The sequence below is a fragment of the Lepidochelys kempii genome, chromosome 1 (assembly GCF_965140285.1).
Source record: "Lepidochelys kempii isolate rLepKem1 chromosome 1, rLepKem1.hap1, whole genome shotgun sequence".
Classification (NCBI taxonomy): domain Eukaryota; kingdom Metazoa; phylum Chordata; order Testudines; family Cheloniidae; genus Lepidochelys; species Lepidochelys kempii.
The window spans coordinates 158,889,312-158,902,684 of NC_136380.1; the positions used below are offsets into that span (position 1 = coordinate 158,889,312).

General features: G+C 42.2%; 1 protein-coding gene across 2 annotated transcripts in view; it reads right to left on the reverse strand.

Moving 5' to 3' along the window:
• Positions 1-5,858: 5,858 nt before the first annotated feature.
• ABCG1 (ATP binding cassette subfamily G member 1) overlaps positions 5,859-13,373 on the reverse strand; it is an 82,782-nt gene continuing 75,267 nt past the window's right edge. For both annotated transcript variants that reach the window (XM_073359972.2, XM_073359982.2), the window contains exon 15: positions 5,859-12,912. In XM_073359972.2, coding sequence (XP_073216073.1) covers positions 12,684-12,912 — 229 coding nt within the window. In that variant the 3' untranslated portion in view covers positions 5,859-12,683. The remainder of the gene's footprint in view (positions 12,913-13,373) is intronic.

Genomic DNA, 13,373 nt, shown 5'->3' on the forward strand with positions numbered 1-13,373 from the left:
GATAACTCTATTGTTGGTGTCATCTGGTGCTTCTTTCCTAGGACAGAAGAAGGTAATAGAGCCATGGGCTTGTTTTTCCCAGTTTTTGAATACACGGAAAACATCACTGTAGTATAGATTAGCTCAGTGTGATTAACCTAAAGCAGTAGTTGGATGGGAGAAAATCGTCTGTAAACAAATAACAGTTCTGGGCTGGGATTATGTGCTAAGACTCCAGGAGGCACAGAACACACAGGACAAGCCAGCGGCAGAGAGGGCCAAAGCCTTTAATCTACTTTGGGGAACCTTCCCAATTCCGGACACCTTCCAATTCTGGACTAGTCAGTGGCCAAAACTTGGCAGAATGAGTGAGTGTGAGGATGGGGGAAAAATCAGTGTCTGGGGAAAGCAGGGGCATGGCGGGTGAGAAAGGAGAGTATCCATCTACATATCCATTCCTTAATTTATTGGATTATTTTTACTTACATAGTAAACACCATCTGACATATCCGAGACTGCATATTTCTGAAGTTCCTTAGGGTTTGTGACTTATAAATTAATACTGTTGGGGAAACATGGGACTTTTGGTGCCGCTCTGTAAAACATTAGAACTGAACAAAATTTGGAATTTTGGTCCCTTGGGAAATCCTGACATTTCCACATTTGTTTTCATCCCACAATGGGGTGAAAGGTGGAAATTTCTATTTATTTGTTTGTTTTTTGCAGAATGGAAATTCTAAAAACATTTGATTCACCATTGTTGAAACGATTGAAATGTAATATTTTGACATTCCCAAAACTGAAATGTTTCATTTCGGTGTATTGAACTGAACCCAAACATTCAGCATTAATCTGCCTTTTCCCATTGTGGCTCATTGACTCTTGGGAGCTATAATTCAGGGGTTTGATGTCCCTATCCTCCCCTATGGGCCAGACTCCCTGGCCAAACTACATCTCACATGATACACCCAGAGTCATGTTACTCCCATGATGCATCATGCAGCTTGATCAGAGGGAAATCCACTTTGGATTATGGGAGATGTAGTATTCCAGGGAGCCTGGCCCAGAGGAGAAGATGGTGCTTCTAACTACAGCTCCCATAAGGCAATGCACTGATAGGGAAATTCAGCTTAATGTTTTGTTGAACTAATTCAAAACAAAATGTTTGGGATCAGTTCAACAAAACAAAATGTGCTGATCTGGGTTTAACTGATCCAAAATTAAATATTTCATTTCAGTTTTCCTAATGAAAAATCAATTTGGGGGGCAAAATCAAAATTCTCCTGTGGAAATTTAAATTTTGCTGAAACTCATTTTCCATAGGAAAATCATTCCCAACCAACTATAGTAAACACCTTTGAAAGTTAGCTAGTCCTGTCTTTGACGTGGAATGGACAGACTTTGGTTTGGAAGCAGATATCAATTATGTGCTTTTGTTTTGTTTTGATTCCAGAATGTGGCATCTAGAGTGAATCTGTCTCTCTCCGCTGAAATTCCTGAAGCAGGACAAGAACAGAAAGCTTTCCTGGCTTACACTATGATTTACATTAATTGCCAAGCCATTTTTGGCTCTCGTACTTTTGCTTTTCAGTGAGATGGCTCACCACTTCTGTCCACAAATGTTTCAATACTTTACTATACAAAGCACATGTCTTAAAAAAATAAAAGCGGCAAACTAAAAGCTTTAAAGCAGTTTCCAATTCTTCTGCAATTACCTTGGGGCTAGATTCTGATTTGTGCTAAGGAGTAAGAGGGATTACAAATCCCCCAACATCCCTATAAGGGCCCTTGGATATAGGTATGCGTGAACAGGTGTCCCACACACGTTGGAAATGGGCAGAAGCTTTACCTGCAATGGTAATAACAAGCAGAACATCTGTAAAATATGTATGTATTATGTAACTCTTCATGGCACAGAAAGAATGCAGAGTGCCAAATGAGACCAAAACAAAAAGAGAGAAATTGATGTAGTCAGTGCTTCTGAATGATCTGACTCTTGACAGTTTTTCTTCAGGAAATAGATCTTCCAAAATATACTTCCTAGATAGGTTCCCTTTTATGGAACTTCTAAAGATAGGCCTCACTACTGAGGCATTGTACTACCTTAAAACTACTAACCATCTCTCTAACAATCTGATCCCTGCCCAGTTACTTTATCCTTCAAAATAATTTTAAAGATGATGTAGGAAAAAGATTAACCCTTATTGTGATAACTTTCCCAAGACTTTGTGCTTTTATCCTGCATTATGAATCAGGATTTAAACGGCTAATAAGTTGAAGATACAGCACAGAAGAGAAGCACAGAAAATCCTTTTACTTAATATTCTCTTTATTTTTTTTAATGTACTTAAAATGAGTTACAGAAGGTAGTTGTACATGTAATGTATACCACTTCTTGCACAGTCGCTAATGAGAGGTTTGTGTTTTGGCTTAGTTTTATAGTATTCACTATAGAATCACACCCTGAAATAATGAGTTTACATTGACACTAGCACTAGATAACATTTTTGGGAGGCCTGGTGCTTTTTGGTCTAGAAAGGGTTAGTTTGGGGAGCAGAAAAAATCCATGACTATGACCCATACCCAACCTTTTAATTTTGCAGGCCTATATAAATACAATATCCACGGCGATCTCAGCTTTAATTGTAAAACTGTCTGGCCTGTAGCAATAGGTTTGCCTTTTTAAGGCAAAGGATGAAACTTTGTTCGTGTGATCTTTCCAAAAGCTCACTAGTTGCTCATATCATCCAGGATTGGCCATTTTACTGACCTGTAAAAAAAAACAATAGCCAAGGGTCCCCTTATTACGAGTAGCCCTGTGGACCATTTAAGAATGGGAGTCAGTGTTGTATGAGCTGCCTCTAATGAGCTTAGACCCACTACACAAATCGACAGCTTAATAGGATAAGAGGAAACCTTGCCCAATGAACTAAGCATTAGGACTGAGAGTAAGAGACTCATATTCTAATCCCTGCTCTGATACGGGTATCCTCTGGGGCTTCAGTCAAGTCATTTAATTTTTCTGATGTTGTTCCGTGCCTGTAACATGGATCATCTACTAATAGGACCTCCATCATTGAAGTGTCTGAGCACGGAGTGTCTGAATTTAGTCTCATAATACTCTTGTGAGGCTATTATCACCATTTTACAAATGGGGAGCTGAAGTACAAAGAAACTAAGGGAGAAATTCTGACTCCACTGAAGTTAATGGCAAAACTCTCACTAACTTCAATGGGGCCAGGATTCCACCCTTGAGTGGCTTGTCTGAGGTCACACAAAGTCTGGGAGAGATCTGGGCATTGAACCTAGAATTCCCAAGTCCCATTTCAGTGCCATAGCCACAAAATCCTCCCTTGTAACTCTGTCACAGGGAGCAGGAGATTCCTTAATATTTGTAAAGCACAACTTGGAGTGCTAAAAATCACCAGAAGGAACATGTATAAAAGTATCTGAACAGCTCCCAGACAAAAAGGCGGGGAATGTGGGCAAGAAGGAGCATGTCTGTGGTGACATGGACTTCAGCATGATCCTCAGCATGAAGATGAAGTGCTTAGCAACATGCTCCTCTCTTTGGCCTTACTCCTCCCAGGCACAAGTAACTTGGCAATGCTCTCATTTATACAGGATTGGGTTTGTCTGCACACCCTGGCCTGTTCATCGCTCCTTCCTTGCATTTATACGGACTATATCTTTGTCCTGCTCTTCTGCTTCCTCCTTGATATTTTATCTGAAAAGGTTCACCTAATGAGAAGATTGACCCTGTACCAGAACTGTACATAAGGAGGGCATGCACACAAGTAATATACAGCATGCTTCATTAGCATGTGTGTACAGGAATGAAACTGTTGTAGACCTTCAGCTTTTCAGAATGAAGAAAGGAGAAGATGAGGAGCACAGAGAGTTGAGTAATGCTGCTTGATATGGCTTATTCTTTAAGAAATTTCCCAGCACCCTCTAGTGCACAGTCGGTGACTATCTCATCTGAGAAAAGGCATTGGTATAAATAGAAACTAGGGTCATGGCTAATTTGTATTATTATTAAATATTGATATTGTGGGTAGTAGCAAGAGGCCAATCAGGCTGGGGTTCCATTAGGCTAGGCACTATAAATGACAGTCCCTGCCTCAAAATTCTTATGAAAGACCCTAAAAATTCACTATAGACAAATAAATTGATTTCATGCGCAATTCATAATCCTGGGACACGTGAGCTCGCATTTGCTCCAGATTTGTATTCACAGCACTTTTCACTGGGTAAGAAAGCCCCTGGCATATGTTGGGCTTGATTTGCAAAGACAGTCACCTAATTTACACATGCAGGAAAGCATGAGCAAACTGACTCTGTGTGCGTGTGACCAGCGAGATACATCATTGCCCAGCTGTGCACACAAATTCCTGCCTTATCGGTACTGCCACAATAAACACACATACAAATTAACCATGCATTTGTAATTACTTTTTGCACATGGCCCTTGCAAATCTGCCTCTTTGAACACGAGGCCTTTCCTTAAAAGTGAAATATTCACGTTTGCAAATTATTAATTTCAAACCAGTTATATCTTTACGACAAGTATATGTTCTGTCACGACTTCAGAGGCTTGTCTACACTGTGGGGGCTTTGGCAGTACAGCTCTGATGTCATAACCCAATAGCGTTGATGCATCCTACAGTGACGGAAATAGATTTGTTTACCTGCCGCATCCGCAGGTGCGGCCGATCGCGGCTCCCACCTGGCCGCGGTTCACTGCTCCAGGCCAATGTGGGCTGCGGGAAGCAGCATGGGCCGAGGGATGTGCTAACTGCTGCTTCCCGCAGCCCCCACTGGCCTGGGGCTTGCCCTGGAGGGCAGTGTGCCGAAGGTTGCTGATCCCTGACCTAGCATCTTGCATCCCAACCAAAACACTTTACAAACTTAAACTGGGATAAAAACTATAGGCTTGAGCCTGCAAAAGCCCTTACTCCTGGGAGTAGGCTCTACTCATCCAAGTAGTCACACTGACTTCAATAGGATTAAGCAGTCAGGTTGATGGGAGTTGTAAACATGTATACCAGGGCTGAATTTAGCCCAAAGAGAAGTTAAGTGATTTTTTCAAGGCCAAACAGCAAGCCAATGGTAACGGAACCAAATTCTGATCTCATTGCAAATCTGGAGTAACTTCATTGAAGCGTGGGAAGTATAAATCCAGAAGGAACAGCTGTAAAAGTTATAAGCTTGCAAAACCAGGGGAGTACTGCTAATATTGTTAATTTGTTTCTACTGGTGCCCAAAATGTGTAATCTACAAATACAACAAAGGGCACAATCCCTGCCCTGAAAAGCTTGCCTTCTAAGAACACAAAACAGAGTTGGAGGGCAAGAGAAAGAGGTTTGACGCAGTAATAAAATGGTCAGAGGGGAACTGGCAACATCCTCATTAAACAACATTTTAAGAACATTTGCATATAAGAAATACCAACCCCACAACTTAGCCATAATCAGCCAGTTCGTTTCTTGAAGGCACTAGGGTAGAATGTTGGTCTGTGGACCAGCTCAGGACGGATACTCCTTGCATAGGGGATAGTGTGGAAGAAGGCATAGGGATGCTGGTGGAAGATGCAGACAAATGGAATGTCCAGGTTGTCATCACAGGCAGAACATTGGGATGGGAATAGGGGTATAATGGAAACTCTTCTTCAGCCTAACTATATTGGGAGATACCTGTAAGTGCCATAATACATATGTGGAACTAAACAAAGAGCAATACACTGCCCTGGATTCATGGCAGAACCTCCCCAGATTGGGTGTATATGTCTAAGAGCAGTCTATGAAATTCCAAATCATTCACTGGCAGATATGCTTGTCATTTCTGATTGAGAGTGAACAGGGAGTAAGGCAGTAATCTTAAAATAATTAATACTTTATTTGATTTTTGTTACATCATCATAAATGTTCTCTGTTTTCAGAAAACAAAGCCCTAATTCGGAAAATAATGCACATACAAATCTCCTACAAGTATACAGAAATATACAAAGCTTAATGTATCGTTAGAATGCCTCACCTCCTAAAGTTGGTACTCGGGTCTATTTCGCCAATGAGTATGAACTACAAAGGTAACAAGCAACCTGAAGAAGACCAGGTTTATATATATCTACAACAGTGCAAATATATCTCAGCGCGCAGGCAACAACTGTCTCTAAAGAAGCATAACAAAGTTGATTCCAAGTAATGCATCTTGCATCACGGAAACGAGAGAGAACAATTACATATTAGACAGACAGTGTATGCACACCTTTGCACACTGATTTAAAATGTTACTTGCATTGAATCTTGCTTTTTTAAAAAAATTAAATAACAATAACAAATTCAAGGGCAATATCTCACTACAAGTTCAACTGACTGAGATCAGGTATTGCACAAACAGTCTAAAACAAGTTAGCTAGAGTCCCAGCTACACTGTAGGACTGATTTTTTTCCCCCTATTAAAACATATCTATAATAAAAAATATAATTTTCCTTCCCCATCAGAGGAGGACACTACAAATGCAGTATATTAACTTTTGTAGCATGCTTTATGAGCATTTTTCTGTCGGAGCATTTTTTATTTAGATTGCATTGTTTTTCAAAATATTCCCGTTGGTATAGTCAGAGTTAACCCAAGCAGCCTGGTTTTCTGAAGTAATAGAAAGAAGTCATTAATAGCATTTAATTTTAATGTGTTCCTAAAATAAGAAGTAATGGTGCAAAATCATGGATGTCACCAAAGCACAAAGATCTTTCAGAAACAAGGACTTCATATTGTCTCTACAATACACTTAAAGTACATTTTAGATTATTTTGGGGGGAAGGCAGGGGGAACACCATTAAATCCAGCACTTCCATTTTCAATATTTCAATAAATTTTGCAAAGGCTGTTAAGATATTGGAATACTTAACATTGGCACCAAGGGCTCAGCTATGCCATTCTGTTTCTACACTATACAGTGCAACACCCAGTGAATAAGGACATGAAGTAACTTGGAGTGAAAGGGTGAAATTCACTCCTGTGCAGAAGCCTAGCAGAAGGACCATGGCCCAGAGCCTTAAAGATATTTAGGTATCTAACTCCCAAGGTCTTGATCTATGCCCCAATGAAGTCCCACTTAAGCTGTGGATAGGCCTTGTGCTGGTCCCATGCACAGAGGTGCCATTCATAAAGTGTGATAATACTGAAGACATTTTAAAAGCTGTGCTGGAACTAAGAAGTAGGCAGGGGCTGATGTTCTGACATGTCATCTATATGTTGTATAACCCCCGTCCCTGCCATGTCACCAGGTAGGCCCTGTTAGGTCTGCAGCACGGCCACTAGTGAATACATAGAGCAAGTAGTTAAGTCCCATTGAGGTCAATCTTGTTTTCTTAGAGTTAGGCATGTGCTAAAGGGCTTTGCTGCATTGGGTCCCAGAATACTCAGCAACTTTCCAGGATTGAATCCAGACTATCCTGTTTTAAATCATATTTTTATATAGTAGGGATCATTTTAACGTGTTACATTCAGGTGGATTGCAGTATGTACGCTACTGTGCTTTGGACATGTCTATGAGTTGCAATTGCCTTCAGCCATAACAACTTCGTTTTAACTCTATGTAGACACTGGCCCATTTCTACTTATTTGTACACATTCCATGCAGCACCTACATACACTAAGAACAAAAGTACTGAAGAGCATGAGCCCTAATTTAGACTTCTGATACCAACACCATATAATGCAGGGGTCTCAAAAACGCAGCCCGCGGAGTTAGTTCCTGCGGCCCGCCAAGCTCCCTGCACCCACCCCCCGCCCTCCCGGAGTTATTTCCTGTGGCCCGCCAAGCTCGCCCTCCCCTCAGCGCGCTGCGTCCCCACTCCTCTGCCGACCTCCAGGCGCTTAGGGCTTTCCAGGAGGTGGGGAGAGGAGTGGGGAGCCGCATGCTTGGGGGAGGAGGCGGAGAAGAGGCAGGACAGGGATGGAGATTTGGGGAAGGGGTTGGAATAGGGGCAGGGAGGAGGTGGAGTTGGGGTGGGGACTTTGGGGAAGGGGTTGGAATGGGGGCAGGGAAGGGATGGGAAGAGGCGGGACAGGGGTGGGACCTCATGGAAGGGGTGGAGTGGGGGCAGGGCTGGGGGCGGAGGGTGTCAGTGATGTGGCCCTCGGACCTCATACTGTACTAGTCCTCATGTGGCCCTCCTGGTGATTTGAGTTTGAGATCCCTGGTGTAATGTATGGTACTTTATATTGTTTTCATTTAAAGGGTCTTCCTTCAATAGGTCTTTGCTTTGTTCCAAGTCTTTTTTTAATGTAAATTATCAAATTGGATCCTCTTCTGGGATGAAATCCACTTCACAATGTGTAAACTACAAGAGCGCAACAGATGTACATACAGCTGAGCAAAGAGCTGATAGGTCAAGGCTGCATACCGCACATACAATTTTTGTTTTCCTGCTGCCAGGGGGTGTGGGGTGCACTGAGTCAGGATTTGTCAACGCACAAGGTCAAGGTAAAATGCATTAGGGCTTAATGTCCCCATTGCTTGTGCCACGGGAGTTAAGACACAAACACCATAAAACAGCAGGTCAGAGAAAAACAAAACAAGGCTGAAAATGAGTCCATGGAAGTGCTGGGTGTGCAGTGAAGGCAAGATCAAGCCCTAGGTTTGCTGTGTTATCGTAGTAAGATTTAACATCTCATGCAAGGCTCCAGTGCAGCGCTAGGGTGAGGTTGCTGTCTTTTAGCCAACAAATAAGCAGAATCAGACACAAACACCATGATGTACAAATAATTCGCTAATGGGATTTTACGTAAAGGGCTGCAAAAGAAACAGAGCTACACAATCGCTGTCAGGAAAAGACTATGTTGATGTTAAAATTTAAAATAAAAGATATTCACATTTAATTGGCAAAATCAGTGTAGACGGTGGCTAAAACAGCACGGAAATAATTTTCATTGTGGTTCCTAACTACTGGTGCAAATATTAGTGCTGGATCTTTGGGACAGGAACTCTAGGCTCTTGCTACATGCATTAAGAACGGGCTTCTGCTCTTGCTCCAGTGCACTGCCGATTCCATTGTTTACCACCCAGCTATTTGTGTTCATGCTAACTCCCAAAGCATGGGTTGAACCAAAGGCACGGGTCAATTCAGGAAAGCATCCCTGCTCAGGAAAACACTTAAGTGGATGTTTAAATCCCACTGAAGTCAATGGGGCTGAAGCACGTGTTTAAATGCTTCCTGAATAGGGATGGATTTAAGAACATGCCGAATCAGGGCCCCAGTTGCCAGACTGGAATACAAAATTCTGCAAAAGGGAGGTGTCAAGTACTGACTAGCACAGCTTAACCCTTGTGAACAAATCCAATTATCTGAAAAAGTTGGGAATCACTAAACTAATAACACTTCCTACATCAGGGCCTGATCCAACTGCTGTTAAAGTCAATGGGAGTCACAGTTTCCACTGGTATCAATGGGCTTAAGATCAAACCCCATACATGAAGCCCTGTCATCCTGCAAAGCCTCAAAGGACTAACTTCAACCCACTGAGTTAGCTACTTTCATAGATCCTAGCGCTGGAAGTGTCCTCTTGATTTGTCCACTACGAGTCCATTGTATTTATCTGGAATGTCAGGGGGGTAAGTAAATGGCAATGTTGAGGAGAGGAGAGCTTGGTGAATTGAAAAAAGGAGGCACATGTTGTTAGGCCACCTGGGGGTTGCATCCCCCTTTGCAAGGATTTTCAGTGGGGGCTGTGTTCACAAATACAAGTTATGATGCCTGAACTCTTCTCTTGAGCCCTGTACGGTTCCCGAATACAAGGGTCACAGGGCAGGAGAGAAGAGGGAAATAGAATTAACACAGTATGTTTAAATATAACTCTATTATGTCACCACACTTATGGCTGTAAATACTAAACACTTTTTTTAGGATCGAACAGCAGTTCTAGATTTGCACTTGTTATACAGCGAGGAAAATATAAGTATACAATAATTTTTTTGTTTAGCACAATTATGCCATTAACAGTAGTATCTGTTTTACAGTGAGCACATAGAAAAAAAATATACCTTCTTCTCTGTGGTGGTCAGTTTCTTCCTTCCTTCCCGCCCCCCAGGAGAATACTTTGCATTGTAGTAAAGAGCTTAAAAGGTTATTTCCTATTTAGTCGGGGTCACTCTGGGGAATGAACCCATTACACGAAGGCCATGTCTACACTACAGGGACGATAATGGCATAGCTACAACGCTGTAGCTATGCTGGCGTAATCCCATAGTGTAGACACAGCCTATAGCAATGGAAGGAGTTTTCCCATCGTTGTAGGAACACCACCTCCCTGAGTGATGGTAGCTACGTCGAGGGAAGCATACTTCCATCAGCCTAGTTGCAGCTACACTTGGGGTTAGGTTGGCATAGCTCTGAGGTGGATTTTTCTCGCCCCTGAGCAACATAGCTATATTGACCTAAACTATAAGTGTAGACCAGGCCTTTGATATAACAAATACACTTTTCACCACAGCCTTGGAGCCAGTGCAAAAAGGAGATGTCAGCTTTCTGGACAGTATGGCCCTAATCCAGCAAAGCTTTCCAACATATAGTCCACTTTGAAGACATGAGTAGTCCCAGAAGTCAAAGGACAACTCTCAAGTATAAAGTTAAGTATGTACTTAAGTGCTTTGCTGGAACTGAGTTTATAAGAACCTCATTGGAATGGAATAGATCCATCTAACATGGAGTAGATGGGGTATCAGAGAAACTCTTCCTTTTGTGAGAACAATCAGGACAGAATGGGTCACCTTACACCATCACACCATTTTCTAAATGAAAACATGGTGGTGATCAGTACAGTGTTAATTTCTGTAGTCACACAGACATTGATGCAAGACCGTAGACCCACACGCCAGCCTCCTACATAGAGTACTGTGATGGGGTGTCCTCTCTACGCAAGGCCCGAAGGGGTTAAGGTGGCCAGGGGGGCCTATTAATTGCCTAGGCTGCACTTGTAGGAGGAGCCAGAGAGCAGGGACTAATTAGAGACCAGGCTCAACAGGAAGGAACAGGGGGGCTTGCATAAAGACCAGCAGCTGAGAGTAGCTAGGGGCTGCAGAGAGAGAGGATGCAGTTACTCTGAGGGTGAGAGCAGGCAAGGCAGGAAGTAGCCCAAGGATACAGCAGTAAGTTTTAGGACTGTGCAGACCTTAACTGCTTGTTGTAGGTTCTCTGGGTTGGAATTCAGTATAGAGGGTGGGCCTGGGTTCCCCTACCAGCCACTGCGGAAGTGGCACTATGAAGGGGCAGTGAATGGGAAGACTGCCTAGGATAGTAGGTCCTGAGAGACTCTGATACCCAAGTCAGGGAAGACTACACTGACCTGGTCTGAGGGCCAAGCCATGAAGCAGGAGCAGTTTCCGTCCTGAGATAGAGAGAGAGTGATGGAGTGCAACAGCAGGAAGGGGAGTCGCTCTGGTAGAGCTAATCCCGAGATGTGGACAGAAGGAGGCGCTTCAGCAGTGAGTAGAGCATCCCATGACAGTAATTCAGACACAAATGTTCACTGTCTCACAGACAGCATTTAACCAGCTATCCTGGTTTGCAGGATTCCTTTAACTATATTCAAGCTTCAGCCAAAAGGAAATATCTGAAGCATTTAATGTTTCAACTGATGCATATATGACCAAAAGTAAAATGATACAAACCATATCCACAGATATGGGCTAGATAAACAAAGAACCCAACAGAATGCTAAAAACTTCTAGATGTCATTACAAAAGAAAACAGCCTTGGAGCTCTTTGCTTTTGCATTCATAGGAGGTAATTCATGTGGATAATGAACACAATTAGCATTTTAAGTATCACAATTAAGGTGGGTTTAAAAGACTTTGCAAAAACAGATTTTTTAAAAAAATAAAGCAATCATCTGTGGACAGCTTAAATATTCCTGACTATCTGTGCTCTATATTTTTTTCCATAGGGAATCACAGGTTTACAGTTCTAACTCTGATTTTGTCTTTTTTCCTTACTATTACAATTTCTGAGTCTCAGACCATCTTGTCAAGTAAAGCACCAGAATTCTAAATTTAGATACACACACAAAAGTGACATGTATCACTGATTTTCTTCTTCTTTTTTTACATATTATCCATCCCTATTGAAAAGATACATCTTTTCTTGAGAATCAATAAGCTTACAGACTTTGGGTTTGGATGGATAATTCTTGTGGAAGAGAACTGCAAAGTGATACATAAAAAAATTTCAGAGATGACACTCTGAATTTAAAATGAAGTGATAATGCTACTTTCTTTGCATTCCCGCACTTGGTACTTGACTGAATGTTGATCAATAGTCACCAGCCACGTAAAGATGTCATTTTACAACTCTGGCTATCAGGATAAACATCATCTTATCACAGAGATGGTTTTCAAAAAGCAAAGTTCCTGGAACCAGTTTTTACATCGTTTCACAGTTGAAATTCTACATGGCAAAATTCCCTTCTATTTCTTCTTCCCAGTTAAAGCTAGAAGTGTAATGAAAATGTGACCCAATCCAAATGGACTGATTAGCTTAACACTACACATCCACTAACCCAATACGGTTCTCTATGGGCTGGATCATAACAGCGTCTGTAACTGGGCACTGGACACCAGCCTGCCACAATGAGACAACAACAAGTGCCCTCTACTGCATGTCTAGGGTTCTTCCTATTGGATAGTTTTGTTTGTTTTTCCTTTACCTCTCTGCTTGGATTTTGTATCTGAGAACAAAATAGGCAATGAGACGCAGAGAGAAGAAGAAAATTCCAAGCACAATGAAGTCCAGGTAAAGTTTGGCATTTTCTACATCCAGTTCTCTCAGGATGGCCGCTGATTTTTGGAAGTGGCAAGTATCATCTTTGTCGCAGTGAAGATCTTCTCGATCCAATCCATAGATGGAGAGAATAACACCTTCAAACCCATACCTAGAAAGGAAAGGATGGATTACAAGATAAAATTCTAACCAGGGCAAGCATTGTTCATTTTTTCAGATGTACCGTATATACTCATTCATTAGCCCGTTCGTTTATAAGCCGACCCCCCCAAGGTGGATAGGTAAAAATAGTAAAAACTATATGACCCTTTCATAAGCCAACCCTATATTTCAGAGGTTGGCAAACTTTGGCTCCCAGTCTGCCAGGGTAGGCTGCTGGCAGGTCAGGATGTTTTGTTTACCTGGAGCGTCTGCAGGCATGGAGCCCCTCAGCTCCCTGTGGCAGCGGTTCGCTGTTCCCAGCCACTTTCCGCAGCTCCCATTGGCTGGGAACAGAGAACCATGGCCAAAGGGAACTGAGGGGCTCCATGCCTGCAGACACTCCAGGTAAACAAAACGACAATGTATTAGATATTCAATTCAATGATTTCGCAGAGTTTTAAATCATCAAAT